General features: G+C 38.2%; 2 protein-coding genes across 2 annotated transcripts in view; both read left to right on the top strand.

The window, feature by feature from the left end:
- Nucleotides 1-26077, top strand: part of LOC146454046 (tolloid-like protein 2) — an 82694-nt gene that overhangs the window by 16996 nt on the left and 39621 nt on the right. The window lies entirely within an intron of this gene.
- On the top strand, nucleotides 1522-25761 carry LOC146454048 (uncharacterized). The gene is made up of 16 exons (XM_085095906.1): nucleotides 1522-1822; nucleotides 2816-3019; nucleotides 3384-3715; nucleotides 4425-4563; nucleotides 4928-5014; nucleotides 5325-5376; nucleotides 6346-6887; nucleotides 8154-8459; nucleotides 8870-9059; nucleotides 10527-10732; nucleotides 19165-19349; nucleotides 20423-21400; nucleotides 21861-22075; nucleotides 22783-22823; nucleotides 23825-23921; nucleotides 24423-25761. Exons 1-16 carry the CDS (start codon nucleotides 1522-1524, stop codon nucleotides 24916-24918), a joined length of 4371 nt encoding a protein of 1456 aa, XP_084952032.1. The 3' UTR covers nucleotides 24919-25761.

Genomic DNA, 26077 nt, shown 5'->3' with positions numbered 1-26077 from the left:
GAGGTTAAAATCGATCGAAGAAACTTCTTAAGAAGAGCTTAATGCCTGCGTTTCTGTTTCTACGCATTTACGAGGACTCCAGTTACAAAAGTTCATCCATGGAATCCGTACGAGCGGCGGCCATAATGTTCGTTTCCGTCGCTTGGCACCCCTTGGCAAAACATTTGCACAAATGTGCACAGCTCTTACGCTTCTCGATAAGCTCTGCTTGTCTCAGTGAGGTTGTACCTCGTACACTTGGACTCGGCTTGCCTTAAGTGTTTTAAAACGTCTGCAAGGAATTCAGTTCAGCATAAAAAAAGCCGTCCTTGATCCCTTGCTTCGCTCGGCACCACACAGCAAATATTTGCTTATATGTGCACAGCTATTACGCTTCTCGATCAGCTGGAACTTCAAAACCACATGAATGCTTGTCTCAGAAAGGTTGTTACTCGTACACTTGAACGTTTCTTGAATTTGAGATGTCCGGCTATGTCCGATCTACTTCGCTTTCGATTTTGCATTCAATGAGCTGCGCGTGTTAGGTGATCATAAAGTTTCGCGCGCTTTGGCCGGAAGTTGCCTCAACATCCGGTCGTTTTAATTTAAAAGAAATTTTTACATAAAATAAAATTCTTTAAACTTTAACATCAATACCCAAACGGGGAGAATTTAATAAACAATTATTCCATTCGCGCTTGTTGGATATGAGACTGGTTATAGCCAACTCGGCGCTACGCGTCTCGTTGACTATTTACCATCTCATATCCAACGCGCGCTCATGGAATAATTGTTAAATATTTAACCCTGCTAGGTATGCGGTGGGTTAGTAGTTTTAACGACTATTTCAACACCTTGCATCATACGGGACTTTAAATAAATTGATAATAAGACTGGCGACTCTCCATAAAATGTAATCCTCAATTTCGCTAAAAATTAGTATTTATTTATTTATTTATTCATTGTTGCTGATCATTATCGCCAATAATTATTGCATTAACTTCTTTGGCAGAGAAGTAAAAAATATGAAGTAACTAAAAGTAAATAACCTAAAATTTTCTCATTCGAAATTGTCGCACTCTGGCTGTGCTCAAAAGCCAGTGGCATCCATTTCTACCGGGCACATGCCAGTTTTTCAGATCATGTAACAACATGGCTTCGGTCACGAAAGAAAAAAGCAGCGATGTTTTCGCGAAATTAAGCGATCAACTCGGCGGCAAAGCGCATTAGGTTCACCAAGTGAAGTACGTGCACGCTATCACAAAAAAGTTATAAGTCCTATTAAGCTGGTATACTTTCGAGTTATATCGAACTTGGCTAGTTTAAAAAACGACTCTAGATGTTCTAGCTTTGTATCTTTCACTCTTGTAGTCTCCTGACCATCTAAAGCCACCATTGCATTGCATGGCATGGCATGACGTGGCGTCGCATTGCTCGCATTGTGTTGTATTGTGTATTGCATTTACTTGTTTTATTTTACATTTCCTTGCAGCCCTATGCCCAACGGGTTGGCTTCCGGGTTTTAAAATTTTTTCCGAGACAATGGGATGGAACGCTGCTAAATCCTTCTGCGCAGCATTCGGAACAAACCTTGCAAAAGCCAATGTTGAGGCATTTTCCTCAATTATTCAAGACTGGGCGTGGATTGCTTTGCACAGGGATCCGACAAACGGCTCCAGATGGCTTTGGATTGACGGATCACTCACTAATTACACAAACTGGGGCAGTGACCAACCTAACAGTGACGTGGGAGGCACAGAAGATTGTGTAGCAACCAAGGCTGGACAAAAATGGCATGACTGGCCCTGCAGAAGTTCTTTCCACCCCATTTGTGAAATCAGTCGTAAGTGAGAGGTCATTCAAACTAACAGTTATAGTCATTTCTAAAGGTAGTTGTTTTCAGTTGCCGAGTATTTATCTGTTAAAGTTAATTTGTAATCATTCACCAGTAAAGCTTACAAGTCACAGGGTATATGCCACTAATGCCTTTCGATGTCCAGTCAAGCGCTAGATGTGTATTATAAAAGTTTCAAGTATCCAAGCCATAAGTGACTATTCTTTGGTGTTCCACAATGTAGGAAGATTAAGCCAAACTGAATATTCCTGAATAATTAGCCCTGCTAGGTATGTGGGTTGGTAGTTTTTACGACTTTTTTAACACTATGCATTATAAGGGACTTTAAATAGGTTTATAATAAGACTGACGATTCTCCATAAAGTGTAATCCTCATATTCAATTTTCATCCAGCAATAGATTTAGTTAATAATTATTATTTATAATTATTAATTATAAATATCCCTAATAGTTATTGCATCAAATTCTTTTGGCAGAGAGGTAACAAATATGAAATAACTTAAAATAAACAACCTAAAATTTTCTCATTCGAAATTGTCGCACTCTGGCTCGCCATGCAAAATAGCATTTTTTTTATTCTAATTGCTCTAGGAACATTCAGTCGAAAACGCGATTTTGTGACCGTTGGAGTTCAATTTATTTTTCAAATGATATCGCACTTTCTCTATTTTTGGATGTGTTTAAGTCATAAAATGGTGAATTAAACAAGCTTGACTTACAACAAAGCTTTTGTAACCGTCATCCTATATTTGAGATAAAGATCTTTTTTCGCTTTGTGTTTTCAATGAAACATGTTTCCTGACTCCTCCATATGTCCGCTTGAACCCAATCATTCCGAAAATGTCATATTATTTACTATCACTACATGTAGTCTACATTCGTAAGTTATCGCCTTTTCCCGGGGGGACATCACAGATTCTGTTTTACCTAGTAGCTACATCCTTCTAACCAATTTTGTTTTTCTTCTTTTCTTTCGCAAAGCTTCACTAGTGTCTGCTTGTAAAAATATTACTCTGAAGAATGGTGTGCATGTTTATACTCCTCGGTGCCTCATATCAAATCAAGATTATGGATCAACTTGTACCTTTAGCTGCTCAAGTGGTTACCATCTCAGTGGTCCTGCCTCTATAAGGTGCGGATTTTGGGGATCCTGGAGCGAGGATGTCAGCACAGTCAGCTGTAACGGTTTGTACTGAGTTGCTGTTATTCAAAGTAACGTTAATAGCTTATCTCTCTTGCCATCTTTTTAAATCTCACATTCCTATACCCTACACTATTGAGTAATGACAAAGTAAAATCAAAATTTAAGTACCAATCTTCCAAACATGCAATGCAATTCATTACATTTCGATGGTATGCACGACGTGCAACTTAATTTTTGATAACCCTTACTGATATGAATATGAGGATGCAGAACAAATTTACCATTCCCATGCTTCTTACCAGAAAATTTGATTGAACGACTAAGCATCTTACTTTTGAATGCGGATGAATTTATCATGCATTTCTTTAAAGGCTTATAATTCTTAGCATTTGCTTCAATTACCAGAATGTTGGAAAGCTCTCGGCATGGAAGATAATGCTATCGCTGACGAACAAATCAGTGCCTCTACACAATTAGATGCTAATCATGCTTCCAGCAAAGGCAGATTGCAACTGAAGGCGGCTTCGAACAATGGCGGATCGTGGTCAGCTCTTATAAATGATGTCAGTCAATGGCTCCAGGTTGATTTTGGAAATCAGCAAACTATAGTAACACGTGTAGCAACACAAGGAAGTAACGCTAAGAGCCAGTGGGTGACGAAATACAAACTGCAGTACAGTTACGATGGCTTTAACTTCCAGTACCGTGACAGCGAACCAGGACAAAATGAAAACAAGGTATCATACACGTTTTCGTCATAAAAACGAGTTTTATAAAGAAATACACTTCAATTAACGCTAGAATTATGTAAGCCCAGATTTTTTAAGGAGCGAATAACGCTAACTATTGAATAAATCGCTATCCAACGGGTAAAATGTACTCCAGCCAATACTGAAATCTTATCCGCTGGATGAAATTATCCTCACTTTGAAAAAATAGGGCCAGGTTGTTGAAGTAAGTAAGACTTCATGTAGGCGTAAAATTTCTCAGCTTTATTTATCCAACCATCGAGATCACAATTAATTCACAAGGGCAGATCCACATATTACACCCCTGATCCTTGTTCGCTTCCGAGTTGCGATTCGCAGAAAATATTGCAAATATTATGGAACAATGAGTGATAAATGCCAGTAAATCTAAACTGAACATTTCATATGGCAAGAACTTACATATTGTTGGAGCTTTCTTCCATGAAAGGTCCAAATATCCACAAATCCGTACTATGGGTTAATGTTTGACTACAAACATGGCGATTCTTTGTCCTGTGCGGACAAACAGCCACTAATCTTTATGGGGCCACAGGCCTCCCAACATTAAAATTAACGATAAAAACTCTACAAAATTGAAAACTAAGGTTACAACACTTTATTATTGTGATAACAAATCCTGAATATTTGATAATTTCAGAAACTTGAATCATTCTTTATGGTTTGTTGCCTCTTTTAGGAGTTTGCTGGAAACAAAGACCAGAATACCATAGTTATTCATGACCTGAACAAACCAATCAGAGCTCGTTACATCCGATTCAGACCAACAGCTTGGCATAACCACATATCAATGAGGATGGAGCTATATGGCTGTAAAGGTACTCAAGGTTTCCTATTATAAAAAGTAATCTATATGTTTCTTTTTTCATTTATGGAATCTTTATAATACAAACTTTACAGTGGTATAGCAAGGAAAATGACTTCTTTTCGGCTAGGGTTGTGAAAGTTGCCTGAGTGTTTCAGTTGAAGTGCGGCTTCCTATTAACACCACGAAATATTCGAAGTCAATTTACGCCAATTTTCAATGTTTTTGGTATGATTTGGCGTCATAAAATATGGTTTTCATAACATTTACATCGTATATGGTTTCGTCGGGCATATCTGTTCAATTTTAGGCACTTTGTGGCAGATTTCACATTAAGAATATTGTTATCCTGTTCTTTTATTGTATTTACATCACAGTCAATGAAGATGATCCAACAAACATCCGTCAAGCGAATCCATATTTGAGGAAGCTCGATTCTGATAAGTGGGCCAGCCCACAAAACAGTCAGAAATGGAGCATAACGAAGACATGTAGTACATCTTTGATCAAATTCATTACACTAAGTTTGCCTTCTTGTTCTTACTCCTTTATACTACATTCTTTTAAATTGACAAATTTAACACCATTTGAGTTTTCTTGTCATTCACTTTCATCTTTAAAAAGAAAACCGTTACAGAATCATTGGGTACTTTTCTTTTGGGTAATTATAAATCACTATCACTAAGATTGATATTATTTATCTATTTCTTTTATTTTCGTAAAACGAATACTTGACGTACAGAACGTGATGTGCCAGTTATGATTTCCTTTTAGGGAAGAGAATAATCAGCCATTGGCTCTTAGATGGTTCCGATCCAGACGTAAAGTAAGCAATTAAAGAATCAAATAATTTGTGTTTTCTTTTTTAATTAAATGTTCAATGGTTCGGGTGTCCATATATCTGTGGACACTGGCGTTACAGAAAACACTTCCTTAAGCAGCTGAGAAATTGAGTTGAGACCGTATGATAAGTTATCTTTACTATTTCTCTTGTTGTTTTTCTATTCTTTCTTAGTATAAATCTGCTAGTGTTCTATCACGAATGCCGTTCTCTGATCGGCTACGCTACTCGCTATCTATTCTGTGATAGATAGTGAGTAGCGATTTCCAACAAAATGGCGCCCTCTTCTTCCCGTTTTCGAAGTGTCTGCGATGAGGAAATAGATAATTTACCTGTTTAGTTTTGAACGACTAGTAGATTTATACTAAAACAATTACGCAATAGATTATTCGCTCTCGGTTTCTATGCGTAATAGTTTATTCGGGCTTCGCCCTCATCAACTATCACGCGATAGAAATCTCGAGCTCATAATCTAATTGTTAATTATTCACTTCAACAACCGTTGTTTGAATTTTGAGGATCAAGTTCAAATTTTTGAAATTGAATCATTATGTAGAAAAAGACTTGCGAATGGTTGTAGGTTAGTGTTCGCGAATGTTGTTTTTCCCTAAAAATAATTATGCAGTGTACAGTTTTTACAGTGAAACTTCGCTCTACGGAGATCCCCTGAATAGTAACACTCGTTATAACGGACAGTTTTCTTGTTTCCGCTCCATACATTTTCTTTAAAATTAACCCACTTAATAACGACACTCTGTAGTACAAACACTTTTTCTGGTCCAAACGGTGTCCGTAATAACAGGGTTTTACTATACTTTCCTTTGTTAACACTCTGAAATTGCTGTAACATTACATTAATTTTGTTTTGAGGCAATTGAGCTTACATGCAATTGCTTAAGAGATCTACATCCTTCTCAATACAACAGGTATCATTTATTATTATTGTTTTGATAGATATTTTGGTACTGTGAACTTTACTGAGGGCTGGTGTCCTGGCAGCAAGGCCGCCTACTTGAGTCAAAACAGCTCCTACGCTACTGTGCCTAACATAAACATCACGAATTGTGATTTTACGATTGCGTTTTGGATAAAATCCAATGGTGTTGATGGGCCTATAATAGCATTCCGGACAAATAGTGGGAAAATATTTTACATAGCAATGAAGGAATCCATCGTCTTTCTGTCTGTTTACAACACTCTGACAAAAGCAAACTTCAATGTCAATGATTGGAACCATATAGTGGTAACTTGTGAGCAGTTCAAGATCAAAGTCTTCGTCAATGGCATTGAAAGAGTATTGCGGGAGAGATGGAATGAATACTTCTTTGTTTCGTCAGACCATGGGCAGCCGAACTGTATTATCGGAAATAATCCGCATTTTTTCAAGACCGGATTAATAGGGGAATTAAAAACACAGTCATTTATTGGTTCAGTTATGGATCTCTATGTTGTTGGAAGGGCTTTGTCTGTGGGTGAAATAGCAGATATATTTCAAGGTAACAATCAATTTCTTATTACTTTTTTCGATACCCGCACCATAAAATCGCTATTTTAAAAGCACTTCGTTTCAACATAAAAACCTCATCAAGGCCCATAAAACTATCAAGATTCTTTTCTCAATTGCCGTCCATTTCCTGGTAATTTTGAGGAGATTCCCGTTGAAATCCGGACATTTTTAGCTTAAAGGGACTGTGTCACTGGAATTGTGCTGGTGGTTTGTTAAATCATGCTAACATAGTGAACATTTTTTAACATGAAACAAAGACGTCAGGGAATATTCATACTAAGTGAATCAGCCATATTTTCACATAGGATCACTGTAATGACATGATATATCAAAGGAACAAAGTAAATCAACGTGTAAAAGCAAGATATAACGTATCGTCGCCGGTGAACCATATTTTTCGCATAGTACGTTATATATTGCTTTTACACGTTAACGTTTTCTTATTCAGTAATTTAGGATAACGAGGACTACCTGTCCTCGTGAGGAAAAGGATGGAAGAAGAACAAGCTCTAATAGACCATTTGATGCAAAAGGTTTTGGTATATTGTAACGCTATTAAGTCCGGTTGATGTTCACCGACGTTTCGGCAGTGCTGCCTTCTTCTAATAGACCATTTCCGAGTTGCAGGGAACCTCATCATGAAAGCGAGGCTAAGTTCAAAACTATTTCATATGGAAATTAGTTTTTTTTTGCATATGAATGAAAACTAATTTTCATAATAAAAACTTTGCACTTCGCCTCGCTTTCACAATGAGGTTGAAAGCAACTCGAAAATGGCCTGTTAGTTTTCATCGAAAGATCACGAGTTTCCCAAGTATTCATCAGGATACAACTTCAGACATTATTTAAATATATCCCATAAATTATCGATGACGATCAAATGACGAAAAGTCGAGGGCAGGAATTTTATTTGATGCGTTTCATTAGTCAGAAGGACGAGGTGAAATTAATCGGTTATGTAAGGTTGAATGCGCTGGATTTGTTTGGAATCTTCTCTAAAAAAGAACAGTTGCAATGACCAAAAGAAGAGTTGATGAAGAGTATGCAATTTGAAACTAGTTTCTATTGTTTAATTTAGGTCGTGATCTATGGTCAAATAAAGAAAACGCATTTGGCCAAGATTGGTTATCATGGGGAGGTTGAAGGAAGGGGTCCTGGGGTTAGCCCAGGGAAAGCAACTAGTTCCCATAACAATGATCAATAATGAATAAAAATGACGCTTAGTGTGTTGATTTTTTCTTTAACATTTATTTAGGCGAACCTATACCTCCTGTTATCAATAACAAAGAAACGGAAATAAATGGCTGCGATGTTAATCTGACATGGAGTCTTCTACGACGCCAAGCATGCCCTTTTACGAAGTACAGGATATACTACAGAGAAAAGAATTCACAAGAAAATGAAGCTGAGTGGAGTCAAATACCAATTTCCCAAGTTACAAAAACCTTCCATGTCATACGACTCACTTGTGACAAGGAGTATGAGATTGCAGTCTCTGCGTTAATTGAACTGAAAACCGAGAGTAAAAAGTCAACCTCTTGGTTTGTAAAAGTCAACACAGGTGTGATATTATTTTATGATGAAGTTATAATTATACCGTCGTGTAATAAATTAAAAGGAGATGTTAAAAAAAATGTGAAAATCACTCACATCAAGATCATCCATTTAAATGTTATAAGTGAACAAGCTAAGGTTTGACCTTGTATTTATTCAGTATATCCAACTACTACTTGTAACTTTGAATTATCAGTTGAAACTTCAGCCAAGTTAAAAAGTGTTCTAATTAAGACAATATATAGTTTTTCTGCTGATGATGTTGGTGCTAGATTTTGGAGGTAAATAAAAAAAAAGAAAGAAAGAAAGAAAATAGCGTCCCTTTACAGTCATGTTCAAGATAATTTACCCATTTGTCTAATGTAGTCCAGTCTGCTGTTTGGTTTTAATCGTTCTTTATTGCCGTTTATCTTTCAGCGAAGAGGGCTACTACCACCTACAAAACTGACCCTACAATTGGTACTCTAACAGACAAAAACGTTACTGCAAAGATAGCTGGAATTATTGCTGGAATTTCTGTAGCTCTTGTGGCTGTGATAATTATGGCAATCATTTACTTTAGAAGAAGGCAAGAGAACGAAATACGCAGACATACTAAGCACGAAAGGTAGGCTAGAACGCTGTCATATTATTTAACATATAAAGCTTAATTCAAGCTGGGAGTAATGAAAGAAATAAAATTTGCATTGAATTCCAGGTTATATAAGCCAGTACTAGACATTCTTACAAAAAATATATTTTAAATATTTTTCCTTCGAATCTTAAAGCCTATGAGGCCGAATAATAATTAGTATTTTAGCAGCACTTTGATAGCGAAAAGAAAGCTGTGGCAGATTCTGGCTTGAGTGAAATCTTAGTTTTGATAAAAAGATTGAGAATAAATTCCTTATTGAGGGGTTTTAGTGTGCTTCGTTGACAAATCCGTCTTGTTTGATCACGTAACGGTGGCGGATCCAGGAGGAGGGTCCGGGGAGTCCGGCCCTTCCCCCCCCCCCCCCCCCATTAGACCCCTAGGTTTTTCTTACTACTTGTTTGACACTTAAATGTTTGCATCGACAAGATAACATATCACTATCCAATAGGTTGATTTATTTTTTAAATCATTCATTTTGCTATTAACCTAAATTCCAGGTATATGCAAAACTGTACTTTTTTTGGGGGGGGGGGGTGGGGGGTACCCTCTAGAGGTCTGTTCTGCTCTGCTCGCAAAGTACTATTGCCTGATCGCCGTTCACAGAAACATGTGCTCTATTCTGCTTTTTGATATTAATTAGGGTGACGTCGACGGCAACGACAACACCGCAAAACAATAGGTTTAATGAGCACAAACAATCGCTCTGCACATGCATTTTACATTTTGGTACAGTTCTCTGTCGTCCTCTGCAAAACAACAACGTGAAATTACCACATTTAAGGTTTTGTGGAGAACGTGAACGCACGGCAGCGAATTTTTCACTTTCTTTCTTAACTTGTATGCCAATCCTACCAATTTGGTTCCTGGATAGTTCGCCATATTTATAAAAGTTGGGCGAGTTGAAACAATCGCGAAGTAGCACAAATGAATAAAGATCGACGTTTTCGTTGCCGTTGCCGTCGTCATTGCTTAAGCTCCCTAATGACGACATCTGCACAACCTTTGACGCCAAGCACAAAAGCAGGTTGTTCCAAGGCTGCATCCCTTACGAGAAGAATTCATGTACAATAAAATCTGCAAGTCCACAGCGACAAACCGATGAGTGGTGCCGGATCAATTGCCATTAGGATCAGTCTACCCTCAGTATTTTGTATTTAGAATCCATGTACACCGTAAGGGGTTGATTATAACGTGTAACCGCTAGTGGGGGAGGGGGGAGGGACTTGGAGAGGTGGGGGATAAGCAATTTGCCTAAACAAACTTTCAACAGTGTTTCTGAATCAAAGTTTGGACCCCCCCCCCCCCTCCCCTCCAACAAAAATTCCTGGATCCGCCCCTGCGCTAAACAAGAATCCAAACAAGAGAAATTCAATCAAACAGTCAAAGCAAAACAATTTTCTAAGGTTAGATACAAATTATATATATTTCGATTCATTTAAGAATGAAGTCCAACATCGCTCCTCTGCTCCTAAGAGAAGTCACGCCTAAGCGAGTAACCATCATGGAGGAACTTGGTCGAGGTGCTTATGGTAAGGTTCATAAAGGAGTCATGAGGGAATTACCAAAGAAAGAAGTATTTTCTAAGCCCAGAGAGGAACGAGTGGACATTGGTGAAGGACAAGTGGTTGCAATAAAAGTTTTACTTGGTGAGGAATTCCTTTATGTGCTACGTTACTGGGATTTTTACGTCATGGGTCCAGAACTGTGTTAATATCAAACCTAGAAACAAAAGAGAAATACAACAAATGATGTTTTCAAACAGAAAAATATATATTCACTTTTTTCCAATCAAGACTGACGCATTTGAACAAATTGTAATCCATTTCCGTCCAATCCGTCTTTAGCCAGAGTTTCAGAAAATCGGCAGAGGGGGTGTACGGTGGTTTGTTACGTGCCAAAGGCTTCCCGTGGATTTCCCCGGCTGGGCACATTTAAGTGCTCGTGCCTAGGTTTGACCGTGAGTTTGTTCCAACATTCCAGCGACACGGCTCTGTCGGCGGCAAAAATGGCACCCGATTTGAAATGAACTTTGTTTTCAACGAAGGCCTGCGTCTCAATAAATGAACTCCTCCGTAAATAAGCTACCCAGGAGGGACCGCACATCATCCTTCTTGCCATATAGAGAGACAGTTAAGCGAGTGCTTAAGTTTCAAGCAAATTTTAGCGAGGTTTTCGAAGCGCTCTCCTAAAATGACGGGCCAAATTTTATTCAAATTCGACTTTTAGTTTCCTACCTTGTCATTAACATAATACAGTGATGCACGTGGAACAGCTGCTGAGAGATAAACCGCTCTAAACAGCGTTAAGCAGCAGTGAGAAGCATTGAAAACACAGCAAAACACACCGGGTAAGGTTTTTCAGACTTAACTATATTTTTGGTGAGTTTTGTGGGAACATTGTTGTCTAAATTTCGATTTAATTTTAACTCCATACAAACTCTCAAATCACGCTTGCATGTTAACCTGTGTCACATACGCTTTGGTGACCTGTGGTTTGAAAAACGTCCTCCTCAGCCTGAAATCAAAAGTACGCGTCGAATACATCCAGAAATCCGCTTCAATCTTCCCAGTGTTTTATTGGATTTTGAATCTTTTACTGAAAACCTGTTTCTGAGTATGCTTTTGCTCATCCTATGATATTATTTTATCATATTTGGTTAAAAACAGTATGGATCGCGTCTCCACCGGAACATGAAAAGAAGAGGTGGGAAACGTGAAAGCGCCGGGCGGAAGAAATCGCCTGCGTTGACTAAAATAACGAGAGAAATCGATCAAAAACATTAGATAACAAATCAACATGATATATATTTGGAAAATCGCGCTTCCTCGACCTGGTGAAAGGTTCGTGCGGAGGGAATCAGTTCGTAAACGATTCGAACTTATCGCGTCATTATTAGCTGCTTGGTTTGGAGCTCAGACGAAGACAAGCTTCGATACACAGTCGATTATCTCCTCGACAAGAATAACCTCTAATAGAACCTTGTTTTCTACGGGTCGAGCAAGCGTTCTTGGAACGACATGGGTTTGGTTCCTAAATTTAGATAGTGGAGAAGTTGTAGAAACGAAATTATAAAAGCAAAGTAAATGATTGAAAGCAGAAATAAAGCTTACCGGTCGTTTCGCTACAAAGTCGTTTCGCTACACTGCAGTTCAGTCGATTCGCTACGTTTTAAAATTGACATATTGTCTAATATTTGAACTCAATTTGCTTCTTATGCAAACACTGTGAAACGTAGGAACAGCTAAGATAATTTTCCATATGACCGGAAACCGAAATAATCAAACGATGAAATTCTTCGACTTAAGAGGTATTCGTTGACGTGTGGCTTTCCTTGGACAAGTCTATCAGTAAATTCTCCATGGTATCAAGAAAATGAGTGTTCTAATATGACATTTAACAATATATAATATAACAATATAATAATTTTGACCGGCAAATATTTTGGCTAGACAAGGTTTGTTTGGATTTTTCATCGCGAGACTTGTGATGAAGCGTTATATGCAAATCAGCTAAGAAATGTTATCTAATGCGCATGTGCACCAGCTGGCTGCGTCCCTTTAAAGTAACTAAGGAGAAAGCAAAGAATTATTCGTGAAGAAAATCAGGTCCCCGATAAATACTTTACAACACGCGTTTTCTGCTTTTCCAAATGTATAAGAATGATGGGCAAAGGGGATCCACTGATCGTCCCAAATTATTTTTAACAACAAATGAATGTTATGCCGTTTGGGATAAGTACCCCAACAATAAATCAGAGAATTACCTCTGTAATGTCTCAGGTAGAGTGCAAAGTAAAACTATAAAAATCCTACTGAGCGTTAGCCCTAATAAGAAAATGGGAGACGGCTCGAGGTAAAGAAAATAATCTTTGACCTCGGCCGAAATCGAACCCAGGACCTCCGGATTTGATCTTCCGTTGCTTTGATTCATCGTTTATTTTATCAACAGGTAAACATGACAAATATACTACGCGACATGGTATAGTGAAACCATTGATTGGTGGGGTGGAGGTGATATGTAATCAAACGCCTCCAAACATTGGAATTTTTTCTAAAATTTATTTGGAGACAACTTAGTGTGAAATTCGTTGCTACCATGGCAACGATTTCTTAAAGTGCAATTTTGCTGTTTCACGGTATTTGTTTTAATTTAAGGTTATGATAGTGTATTTGTTGCTCTTCGTGGTCTTTTTGATGGAATTTTGGTGGTTCCCTGGAGTCTTGGGAACCGTTGGTAAATCGTGCCGTAATCCTTACACCATGCAGCGTCATCATCTCCCGCTACAGGATTCCTACTTGACTTGACATGAACGTAGAGCAGCGATTTACAAAGAAAAGTTACAGAGGCGCTGCAAGTCCCTCGTTTAAAAAGATCTTACGTTTTCTGGATGATCGGTTATGGACTGGTTGACTCCCAAATCAACCGGGATTCTACATTGATGTCTTTTTATAGATACTCCCTGTTTCCTTTTTGGTGCAGCCTGTTAAGAGTAAATGTCCCTAAGCATCAAACATAATCGTCAAATCGCGGACACAGCTCAAAATTCGAATTCGCTCATACTTTTTCTAGCTATAGATAAGCCTTTGACCCAAACTAAACAAAACTGGGTTAGTTTGTTTTAAAATTCGTTTCTTTAAGAGTAATTAAATAAAAACGTTTGGGTTGGTTTTGAGGCTAATTTAGATCGAAATTTCACTACGGTTCATGGCGTTCTAGTGTTCGTTAAAAATACACTGTTAACCTTCTGTTTCTGGAAATTTATAGTTTGGTCTATATAAAATTCAGTAGTGATAAGAAAAGCAGTTATTTTTCTTCCTAAACAACGGTCATGGGTTTTTTCTTAAAGCCACCTTCGATACTCTTTTGAAATATTTTTGAGGTACCTTAAAATAACTTCCTAAAACTCATGTCGGTACGCCAAACTAGGACCTCAAACTATACTGCAGATACAAATAAAGGATAGATGTCAAAAGTTATGCTGGCATTTTTATTGGAATGTCAGTTAGTTGTGTGATACGAGGTCGTTGAAGTTTGCTAATTTGACAAATTTGCCAACTGACGCCATTTTGAAAACTAAGGGATAGTACTAAAAGCAGGAATCCGGATCTAGGGGAATCCTCAAGATTCAGCAATTAGATTGTAGAAAAATTGTCTGAAAATAATCTCAACGCAAAATGTTATATCTTTCGATTCGGGACACCAGAGAAAAAAATCTAATTAAGTCATTATTTCCCGCAAATGAAAAATGATTGGTCTCACGGTTAAAACATGCCAAAATATAATCGCGCATGTAGTAAAAGGAAAGAAAATGTGATAGTCTATATCTTGCTTTTGAAACTATGTTAAGGTTTCTGGAGGCCACAAATATCACCAGTTACGTCCATGAGGTTACATTTCGGATAGCCAGCAGATTATCTGTTTTCATTCAGGAAGTTTGCAGCTTGTTTGACTCAGATGGCGGGTTTCCCCAATTAAGAGGCGGTAAGTTACCTGAGTGCACACTTTCTTCCTCTTTTTTTTTAAACTTGTTTCAACTGGTCAAGAAAAAGGCTGTTATAATTAAATGTTTCGACAGGTCGCGAAGTGAAACTACTGGCAGAGAGAGGGAAGGTTGCAGGTAAGTCAGCAAATCGGAACGGAAGGGCGCTGACGATGCTGAAGCGCGCTGTGGTGGCTATACTTATTTTATTCGGGGTCGTTATTTATTTATTCTATATGATTTATCCGCAAAAACTGAATAATTGTCGAACTATCGAGTTTGTCATGTTGCCGTGAGATGTTCATCATTCGTGTTTTGCTGGGTAATTAACCCAGCCAAGCAGTAAACTGCCAGAGTGATAACAGATAATCTGCTGGCCATGCAAAATGAACATTTTGAACGTAACTTAACTAGGGGGTGATATTTTGTGGGGGTGTAGACAAAACCTGGACCCCCCCTTCTGGACCCCTTTCTGGACCCCCTTCTGGACCCCTCAAAATTTCGGAAAAAATAAAAAAATATTATTTAAATACATAAGAAAATTTAAGTAAAGACATAACAGTAAACACTTACTGCTTGGTATCCACGAAGGTTTCTTCGATTCATCGTGCAGCTTAAAAACGCTTCACTACCGTCTTTAAAGTTCGTAGTTTCACAGGTAATTCTCTAGTGGAATTAAAATTCGTTCTTGACAGCCGCCTACTCCAGTTAATGCCTCCGAAATCGTCCCATAACTGTCAAGCCGATCTCCCGCCATTTTTTTCCGCCATCTGGTAGGTACTTCATATATGGTAATTATTATGTCCTCACTTTTTATTTTTGGTAAGTATGTCCCCAAATTCTTTCTGAAATCATTATGTCCCAAAATTTTATTTTGGATTACTGTGTTCCCCTTGCCACTCTGTTACGATGTTGCCTTGTTACTCTGTTACTTTGTTACTATTTTTCCTCTGACCAGCTAGTATCTCGTACCGGCATTTGTCAAAAGACCCAAAAACCGGGCCCCAGGCCAGTGAGGAACGCCGGCTTTAGCATCAAATCTTTCTCCCGGAAAAGAAAAAGTCAACGTCTTTGTGAAACTTACACTGTAAAATTACAGTTAACATACATAGTAATGTGTCATTGGTGACAAGAGTCTGTGGCTCATTACTTTAAACAATAGAAACCTATCTGAAATGAAGATGTGATCATCGCAGTCGACTCGCAATAATTAGTGCACTCCTACTCGGGGTGTAAGCCTAAATCACATGACGATTAAGTAACTAATTACCCTGCCATTCTTTTTAGCCTTGCTCTCATAGAGCATATTCTTCAGCTGATATTCTTTTCATGTCATTTGGGTATTCATCCATACCAATGCAAAACTGTTGATCTTTCTGTTCTAAGAAAGTGAAGAAAAAGAAAACTGACCTACATGATCCGTACAATTTGTTTTACCTGTTCCGGCACTAACCTAGGTGGATGGCCCCGAAAGGAAAAGGAAGAAGGGTTACTCGCGCCAAGTGCGGAATGAGCATGGATCCGAGCTTTCCTTTCCCTGCTTCAGTTTAGGCGTTTAGACACCGAGCACGCAGGTTACCCTGTTCACACAACACTGGCACAGTATGTTTGCAACTGGTATGAAAACAGAACTGGTCAAGGTGTTTACACGGTGCTGGTCCAAAAATTGCACCCGTCTTGCCTAATAGGTGCTCTGTGTGAAACCTGTCCAGGTATTGGTATGGGGTAGCGTAAAGCCTATTTATGCAGAATTTGTTCCGGATCCAAAATCGGTTCATGCAATTTCAAAGGGGACTGAGTATCTATTGAAAACCAAAAGGGAATACTGACTGTAACAGCAAAAATAGGTTTATTTCAACTCATAACGTGAAATAAACTTATTTAATCCTCCATGTTGTCGGGCTATAATCGTCAAGGTAACGGCTTATTCGTACTGGTCAGCGGAAAAATCAAGATGGCGGAACAAAATGGCGGGAGATCGGCTTCACAGTTATGGGACAATTTCGGAGGCAATTACTGAAGCAGGCGGCTGTCAAGAACGAATTTTAACTTCACTAGAGAATTACCTGTGAAACTACGAGCTTTAGAGACGGTAGTGAAGCATTTTTTTTAGCTGCACGATGAATCGAAGAAACCTTCGGATACCAAGCAGTAAGTGCTATGTTTTTACCTATTTTTTCTTATGTATTTTAATATATATTTTTTATTTTTTTATTTTTTCCGAAATTTTGAGGGGTCCAGAAGGGGTTCCAGAAGGGGGTCCAGAAAGGGGGTCCAGAAGGGGGGGTCCAGGTTTTGTCTACACCCATTTTGTGGTCTCCAGAAATCTTAATATAGTTTCAAAAGCAAGATAGAGACAATCAAATTTTCTTTCCTTTTACTACATGCGCGATTATTTTGACATGTTTTAACCGTAGAAACAATTATTTTTTACTTGCGGGAAATAATGACTTAATTAGCTTTTTTCCTTGGTGTCACGAATCGAAAAATATAACTTTTGCGTTGAGATTATTTTCAGACAATTTTTGTACAATCTAATTGTTGAGTCTTGAGGATTCCTCTGGATCCGGATTCTGGATTTCGGATTCCGGATTCCAGCCTTCAGTGCTGCCCAAAACTAAGCAAGGTTTCATCTGTTGTCGACAACTGAAGAGATGTTGAATGGAGATAAAGCTGTGTTTCTATCTCATCTGTAAAACTCAGAGTAGTCAGAGGGAAAATTAGATTTTTGCCAGTTTTTAATGTTTTAAAATACACAATGTTAGTAACTGATGAACATTGTTGCTGCCACCTTTAGGAATGGGTTTCCTGGAAAACCAGACACTGATTGAGCATGTATTTATTTTATTTTTTCATTTTGAAAGCGTCAGCCCAAAATTTCCTTTTTTGTTGTTGTTGTTGTTGTTGTTGTTGTTGCTGGTGGTGGTGGTTCAAATATCTAAAAATGAAATGTTTCGGGACTGCTATAGATTCACATGTCCGACAAAGAAATGGTTTGAAATAAGCTGGCCTGTTTGTATCAAATTACCGTTGTCGAAGGGCCGTTTCTCAAAGTAAATGTCACATGGCCTTCCGTCATTACTTTACCTCCTCAGTTTACCTCAAGACGGCAGTATGAGTCCAAAATGTATTGAACTCCATAATGTCTATGACTATGTACCTGTTCAGTCCAAAACGGCGTGCTGTGACCCGCGAGAATCGTGAAACCCAGATTGGTGGAACCATAGCAATGCTAAGTATTGCTTGAATACGTGCCTCGGTTAAAGAGTCTCTTGCAAAGTGAATTAAGCAAATCAGTCGAAAAGGAAGCTCGAAGTGGAATAAAAACAAATATTATGAAAGGATAAATGGCGTCATTACATCAAATTCGAAGCAAAGACAGTGTAGCTTAAGCTCTAAAATATGTTTGCCAGTTTTGACCTTCTCCAATCTCAAGGTTCACGTACGCGAGTTTTGACAAAAAAAAAAAAAAAAGGGATGTATTGGACGTTGCATGAGAGTGACGCAAAGTGACGTTCCGTGTTGATCACGTGAATTTCTGTAAAACAGTATTCGGACTATTCGAAATAGACGAAAATACTGCACAAAATTCTGGTTGGAACGGCTGAGCTCGCGGTGAAAGATTCACAGTGGTGCATACTTAGCTTGCATAGTGGGGAACGTAAGATTAATCAGAGAATTAAGAAAACAACGGCAATACAAATAAAGCTTGTTTGAGGTCAGTGACAGGAATGAGGTGAGTCACGGCAAAAATGTAGAAACTATGCACGCTGTTTGCTACTCTTAGGTTATGATTTCAATTCACAAAAAGAACAGAAAGGGGGTTTACAGTTGATACTTGGTACAAATAGTCGTTTCTAGCGGCTTATTTTAATAAAACAATGGAAGTTAAAACAATTCAATTATGCTTGTTGTTCATTTCAAAATGGCGGATAGTGAAAATGTGCTCAGTTTAGAAATGTTTTTTTCTTAAAGTGCGAAAGATCCCAAGAAATTGAAGCGGTAGAAACTGAAAACTATCATAAGTTGTACCACCAGGAAGTTTTTTGGTGAGATTCTTTGCGTACCACAGGTATTTATTGCTAGTTTGTTGGAGGTCCTAACGAAGCCTTTAAGAAAAGCCGTTGGTTCCTTTAAAAAAAAAATCGTAAAATATTTATTAGACGAGTTGGCCAGCTATGTTACAAGTCAAAGAACTGAAAAAGCATTTAATGAATAGGATTTGCGTGTAAGCGATTCAAAGGTTACGATTGCCTGATGTAGTAGCGTAATGAATGTTGACATTATTTGAGGTTTTGTTGACCAAAAATGCTGTCGATCATTTAAAATTCGTTTCTCGTAAACGAGTCGTTATTTGGTTAAATGGATGCCCTTTTCAAAAGTGTGGCACTAGGGCCTATCAATGTACAAAGTATGAGCGAATTCGAATTTTGAGCTGTGTCCGGGGTTTCTTTGGTTTTTACAGACATTTACTCTTAACTTACTTGTTGATTGACTGGCTGGCTGACTGACTGACTGACTGACTGACTGACTGACTGACTGACTGACTGAATGACTGAATAACTGATTGGTTGACTGAGTGATTGATTGATGTTTCAGAAAGGGCTGGCGAAGAAGGCAGACTACAGTTACTGCAGGAAATAGAACTTATGAAGGAAATAGGTTCTCACAGAAATATTATGAGCATGCTCGGCTACTGGGTTAGGACAGAACCCATCATGCTTATATTGGAGTATGTTCCACATGGGGATCTTCTTCAATGGCTTAGAAACAAGAGGCACCAGGTCAGAATCTAGTTTAATTTTTTACTGAAGAGGTATTGGGTTACTCAGATTTAATTTCTTACTATTTTTGAAATTTACCCTGGTCTGCGAATGGTCTTAAAGTTAAATTAAAGATTTTCAAAGTCCTGATATTTTTTCTGTACCCGTTGAGCTTGAAGGTTTTATTCCATCATACATAGCGAAAATCAAAGGATCTGTTGTCGCCACTGTCTACGTTTTTCATTCGACTGCGACAAGAAACAAACTAATTAACATTTGGAACAAATTCCAACAAGCTAGCAAATATCCTTGCTTATGAAGAACCCTAAGTGATTCCCCAGATATATGGGAAAAATTGATTTTTTTGGTTGAATTTGATGTAACCATGGTAATCAACCATTCACGTTTTCGTGAATTTCAACTTTTTCCGTTTTAAATGTAGAAAAAATAGTTTCATTACATATAGTTATGTTTTTATTTCATTTTAGTGTTCTTCTACTGGTTTTAATTACTTTTCGTTTAACTCTCACAAACTTTAAGTACAGTGTTAAAATTGAACAAGAGATAGTCATAACCAATAATAAAAGGAACACTAATATGAGCTAAACCATAAACATTGGTAAGAAAAGTAATTTTTAATTTTTCTTCCTTTAAACCCAATCTAGACCGGGGAGGGGGCGTATTCTGCCCGCGGCAACTTTGAACATTTAAAACGTTTTTGATACTTGCGCAAAAAACTGCATGAAACTTCAGGACTTTTTAGAAAATTTAGCTGGTAAAAATTGCGGTCGGTTAGTGTTCATAGGCTTTGATGTTACCATGGTAACCAATTTTTACAGGCAGTTTCTTTAGAACATGGTAAATCTCTTTTTACAATGAAGAAAAATTACTTTTCTTACTGTTACTTTTGGGGTTTTTTTAGCTCGTATTTTGTTAATACTTTTATTGGTTTTGGTTACTTTTTGCTTAATTTCGGTGTTTTCCTGAAGTTTCGAAAACCTTGAGAATCCGTAAATCACGTTCATCTTCAGAAAGACACCAACCCGTTAATTGACACTGCAAGTATAATGCAACTTTTTCTTTTCAATTTGCAGCTTAAATTAAAGAATTCGATTGACGTGGGCATCTTTGGAGAGTTACCCTTGCCTTCCACTGACGGCGAGATAACTGATGAAGGAAGCGCAAAAGTACAGCCTGAGGTTATCGACAAGGAAGGAAGGTTGAACGATAGAGAAGAAAATATAGACGAAGGAGAAGGAGCTCAAGGAGGTGATGATAAAGTATACCATACCTCAGCAGAAAGTCAAGATGCTCAAGAAAAGATTGGATACAAGCCAAAAAATCGAAATGGAGAAGACAAAAATGATAAGGGACCAATAACCAACCCTAATGGTACTCCATTCTTTGACGTCGAATCCCAGTGCGCTATCATGAAAGACGAGAAACCGAGTGTCCATGGACACCAAGGTCTCAAATACTCTGCTTTGAACGTGGCCAAAGAAACTGAATGTATCTCTCATCCCTCCAGCAGCCTTGGGGAGTCAGGCAAAAACACAGAAGTAAGTATCATTATCAGGAGCGACCTTAAAGATGGCGATGAAAACAGAAAGCACGGGGAGGAGTTGCAAATGTTAACAGTGGACAAACGTAACGAGAAAACAGAGAAAACTAACATCAATGACAGCTTTGATGTAAGCATTCAATCTCAGCCCATCTTAAGTCAACAAGGCAGCACAAGTTTTGAACAAGAAAAAGAAGACAAGAAGCAACCAGTCATGTCGACTTTGGCGGTGCCTTCCGTCCAGTTTGGCCCCGTTCCGAAAAGGAGAGAACTTCCTGCTAAACCAGAGTGCAAGAAAACACGAAAGAAAGAGACACTGGACAAAGGCTTGATTACCGCGAGGAAGGAAAGCACCGGCAAATTTAAGATTACCATCCAGCCTGAACATGAGCACCCAGGAGATGATGATGATGATGATGATGGTGATGATGATGGTGATGGTGACGGTGATGATGAAATTATTTCTGCTGAAGATCTTCTATGTTTTTCGTGGCAGATAGCGCAGGGAATGGTACGTAGACAACCCAGGGGTGAAAGCCACAGACTGTAAACACTTATATGAAAGTAACCGAAAATTTCGTTTACCCTCTCCAGTTCTCATGTCCATTATTCCTTACAGCCTTCCATTCCTCCACTTTGAAGCTAAAGACTTCAATATCCGATCATGCTAGAATATAAAATTGCTTGAAATCAACTCCACCTAACTCCCACTCAACTCACACATGTACTCGTGAATTAATCAAATTGTTGGGGATGCACACCAGCCAAACTGACGTTTAAGAATGAACACCAGCAAAGAAGGAATGATTTACTTGTTTTCTTTTTTTCAGTTTAATTAATTGGTTTGTTACAGCCGTAACCATAAGCTTCTTTATAGAACAAAATTGCTGAGGCTATACTTTCGAGATTTGTCTCGACAGAAAAATCTATAATTTTCTTGATTCTTTAAATCCATTTCATCCTTTCGGCAGGAATATTTGGCCAGCAAAGGATTCATTCATCGTGACTTAGCAGCTCGTAACATTCTTGTTGGTGAGGACAGAAAGGTGAAGGTTGCAGATTTCGGTTTGCTACGCCACACAAGTGATGGTGAGATATACGAGGTGAAAAACACGAAAAAGTTGCCCATCAAATGGACGGCACCCGAGGCTCTTAAGAGCGGCATATACACTTTAAAGAGTGACGTGTAAGTATGTAATCTTTTTCTTTATATACATACTACTCAAACTATGATATTGATCACTAAGTCAGTGCTGCTGCCTTTGGGTCATCAGCAACATTTTGCCCAGCTGTGACAAATTGCAAAGAAACGGCAATAATAAATGGAATCCAGAGTAATGGGGTGGTTAGGTAAAGGTTACGTAAAGGTTTGGTTAATTGAAGAGCGCCATTACTCAAACAGCAACTACTTGAGCCGACAAATGTTTTGCAGCCACTTACCAAGGCCTCTCGTGACGTCATCTTGTCATGTTGGCGAAATGGATAAGCGAGAAAAAGCGGTCGAAATACTCAAGTTCTTCCCCTGCTTCTAGTGAACATGGCTCTGATTTCAGTTCCAACGCGAGTGGTAGCTTTGAAGACAATGGGAGGGAATAACATGACGCCGGCCTAACTCTCCGTGTGGTTCGCGGACATTTTTCAATTGAGTAATGGTGGCAACCCGAATGTGAAAAGTACGCTAGAAACAATCGAGATCTCAGTTGGAATTACAATTTAAAATTTGGCGTGGGTTGTATTCTCCTCTCTTCTTTCCAATGCTGAAGATAAAAGGAAAGGTATAATTTTGATCACAATAGCACTTTAAATTTTCAAATAGAAATGAACATACAATTGGACTTTCCTTTTTACCCAAACACAACAATTTTTTTTAAATACCATATAATTCTGTTTTAGATGGTCTTTTGGTGTAGTGCTGTGGGAAGTGGCCACCATGGGTAAGAACATAACTTATTTACCTAATTTCTATCAAAATAGTATAATGGGAAAAAAATCGAAAATCAAAATCTCTACTTTTCTGGGCTTGTAACGATGTTTTCTTGAAAAGCCATAGAAGAACCCATTTTTAACATTAACGTTCTAGTTCCTCGCCATGAACTCGGTAGCCTTAACAAAGCACAAAGATTGCAAAACAGTCCAGGTTTTTTTTGTCTTGAACTTCAAGACTGCGTCGACTTTGAACATGAATAACTTTATTATTATTATTATTATTATTATTATTATTCTTTTTGTAAGCACCGTGAAACTTCAGGGCTATTTGGGAGATTTATCTGCAAAAATTTAATCTGGTCGGTTGGTGTTCATTGACTTCAATGTTACCATGGTAACCAATTTTTGACAGGCAGTTTTATTAGAGAGTGGAAATTCATGTTAAAAACAAAGAAAGTTACCAATACTGTAATTTTTATGTTTACAGGCCATCTTAGTGTTCTTTAATTTCGGCGATTTCCTGAAGTTTTGGGGAAATCCAAAAAATCCAAGATGGCTGCCACATGCCAATCATTACCTAATTCTTGCGTCATTTTGCGTCATCGCTTTCCTTTGTGGACCTTAAAAGAAACATATTTTGACGTACTATCGATCCTGCCAGCCTCATTGTAATATCTGTAATAGTAAGGAAGAAATGAAGGGGGGCAGAATCCGCCTTCTTCCCGGTCCCAAAGGACAAAAAAAAAAAAAAAAAAAAACAGTAAAGAAAGAAAATAAAAGATAGATAGGGTTAAGCTGAGATTCAGTTTTTGATACTTATATTGTGATAACATTTATTTTTGTTTTGTCCCTAACATGCATGTAATAAGGATATTTGTCGCAATGGTCGGTATCCGTATTGAAAATGAACCTTACAATTTGAGAACAATTTAAAAGCTGTGCAGTTTTCAAATAAATTAAGTGTGTATTTCTAATATCTAACAATTTTTCTCTGACCTGACCCCTTTAGGAGGCATCCCGTATCCTGATATAAGCAACAGACATTTGTACAATATTCTCAAGACAGGATATCGCATGGAGAAGCCCAAAACGTGTGGTTACGAAATGTGAGTAACTAAGCACTGGTTTGACCTTACCTTATTAAAATTATTCAGCCAGGATATTCAACGAACTGCTTAAGTAAAAAGCGAATATTTTTTAAAAATGTCCAAAGTTTATTTCCTTCCTAAAAAGAAGCAGATAATCAAGGAAAGTTTAGCTTTAGGCGGGACGAAACCTCTTCGGTGAGGCTGAATTATGTCGTAGTAATCTCGAAACGTATTGTTACGCAATTAGCACAGCATTCTTTTGGTGGGAAAAAATTTATTTGGCAGTGAAGGGGTTTTGGTTAAGGATGCTAGGAAAGCTACATCCGGTTGAACCCCGGTATTATCCCTTTGAATAATAGCCTGGATCGTTTGAGACCACGGAGGAGAGAACCATTCTTAGCTTAGTAAAGTGCAAATCAAGGGGAACTCCCTCCTAACCGTCCCCACCTGACAAACTTCACGTTAACATGGATAAAAAAAATCCTTTGTTGTCTAATTTGCTATATTTGACCTTACCAGTTACCAGTTGATGATGGACTGTTGGAAAGACGATCCAGATGAACGTCCGACTTTCACACAGCTGATATCTATAATGGAAGAAATGATGACAACAGACACGCCATATTTTGAACCCAGCAAAACAGACGAGTCTGAGCCATGTTACGGTGAGGTAGCTGCTAGCACCAGTAAAACAGCAGAACCGGGCAGCACCACCATTACCGGAGAACTTGCTATCACCACCAAGGCTGGAGAACTGGCTAGCACCAACAAGGCCGGAGAACTGGCTAGCACCACCAAGGCCAGAGAACTGGCTAGCACAAACAAGGCCGGAGAACTGGCCAGCATCAGCGACTCCATAGAAATGACCAGCATCAGCAACACCACAGAACTGGCTAACGCCAGCAACACCAGAGACCTGCCCAGCACCAGCAGCACCGCAGAACTGGCTAACGTCAGCAAAACTGGGGAACTACCTAGGAGCAGCATCATCTTGGAAGTGGATACACATTTGTAGTTATTTCAGTATCAGCGAAAAGAAAGTCATTTCCATTTGATATGCTGATTACAGGTGTAGATAATTTGTCGTCAAATTGTAGTAGCTCATTGTCAAATGCTTTTGAATCGTAGTAGCACACCTTTGGCCAGGTCTATCCAGCTAAGTTAATTATGTAGTAAATAGAATGTTAGCTTTGGAACTGGTTATTACCAAATTAGCTGAACTTCAAGACAGGGAAACCTTCTGCACCACGTAAATTGAACAGCAAATCTCCGTCTTCTTCCAAAGAAATCAACATCTAGGGAAAGAAATAGGTGAGAGGTTCTTGCAGATATTCTGTTCATACGCGTAAAGGCGGGGAACTTTGTTGGAAGGGAATTATTGGAACAATGCCTCATGAGTTGAAGATTTTACCTTTTGTACACCTCGGTTTGGACAGTGCATCTTGATAAATGATGAATTGTTAATTTAATTCTAATATAATTTTGTAAGACGCAAGTCAAAAGAATGAACAGAAAAACTATTTATATAGATCACCGTACAGAAAATGTCAGGTTTAGTATCTACATTAATCATTACATTTGCATACGAAAGGATCTTCACCATCATACTCGAAGACCAGTGAAGGATCCATTGGCTATTTATAATTTGTAATACGTACCATTTTTTGAAACGCATGTTTTTTTTAAAGGTAACGTTGTAGGGAGCTTGATTAAATTTCATTAATGAAGGTCCAGTTTCTAGCTGTAACGTTATTCACCATGTCATTGCTAAAATAGTTTATAGCTGAGGCATTAAAATAAAGCAGTTTAAAACGATCACTGACCTGGTGCAAGTTCTTTAATCCGGCGAATTATGAAGACAAAAATATTTTTGCTGTTTTTTTTTTTGTCTGACGAATTTAGAATTAGCGTTGCAGTAGGAAAAAGAATGTGATGACAGAATCTAAAAACAGAATGAATCCATTGTTACTAAATGTTAACGATGCATGTTAAGTGGAAAGTTTACCTTATGATGCTGAATTCGTATCTATGTTCAACCCTTCTCTACTCTTCTCTTCCTTACAAAACGTAACTCGGAAAATTGCAACGTTCAAGAGAAATGTGAGACTAGGACAATCGATAGGAAAATCTCAGATTCTTGTCATTGATGTGTCATCTGTGAACGGTAAATGGTA

The sequence above is a fragment of the Pavona decussata genome, unplaced genomic scaffold, assembly GCF_977016875.1.
Source record: "Pavona decussata unplaced genomic scaffold, jaPavDecu1.1 SCAFFOLD_317, whole genome shotgun sequence".
Lineage (NCBI taxonomy): Eukaryota > Metazoa > Cnidaria > Anthozoa > Scleractinia > Agariciidae > Pavona > Pavona decussata.
Note: the sequence above shows the minus strand (reverse complement) of the source record. Positions and strands in the feature narration are given on the sequence as shown.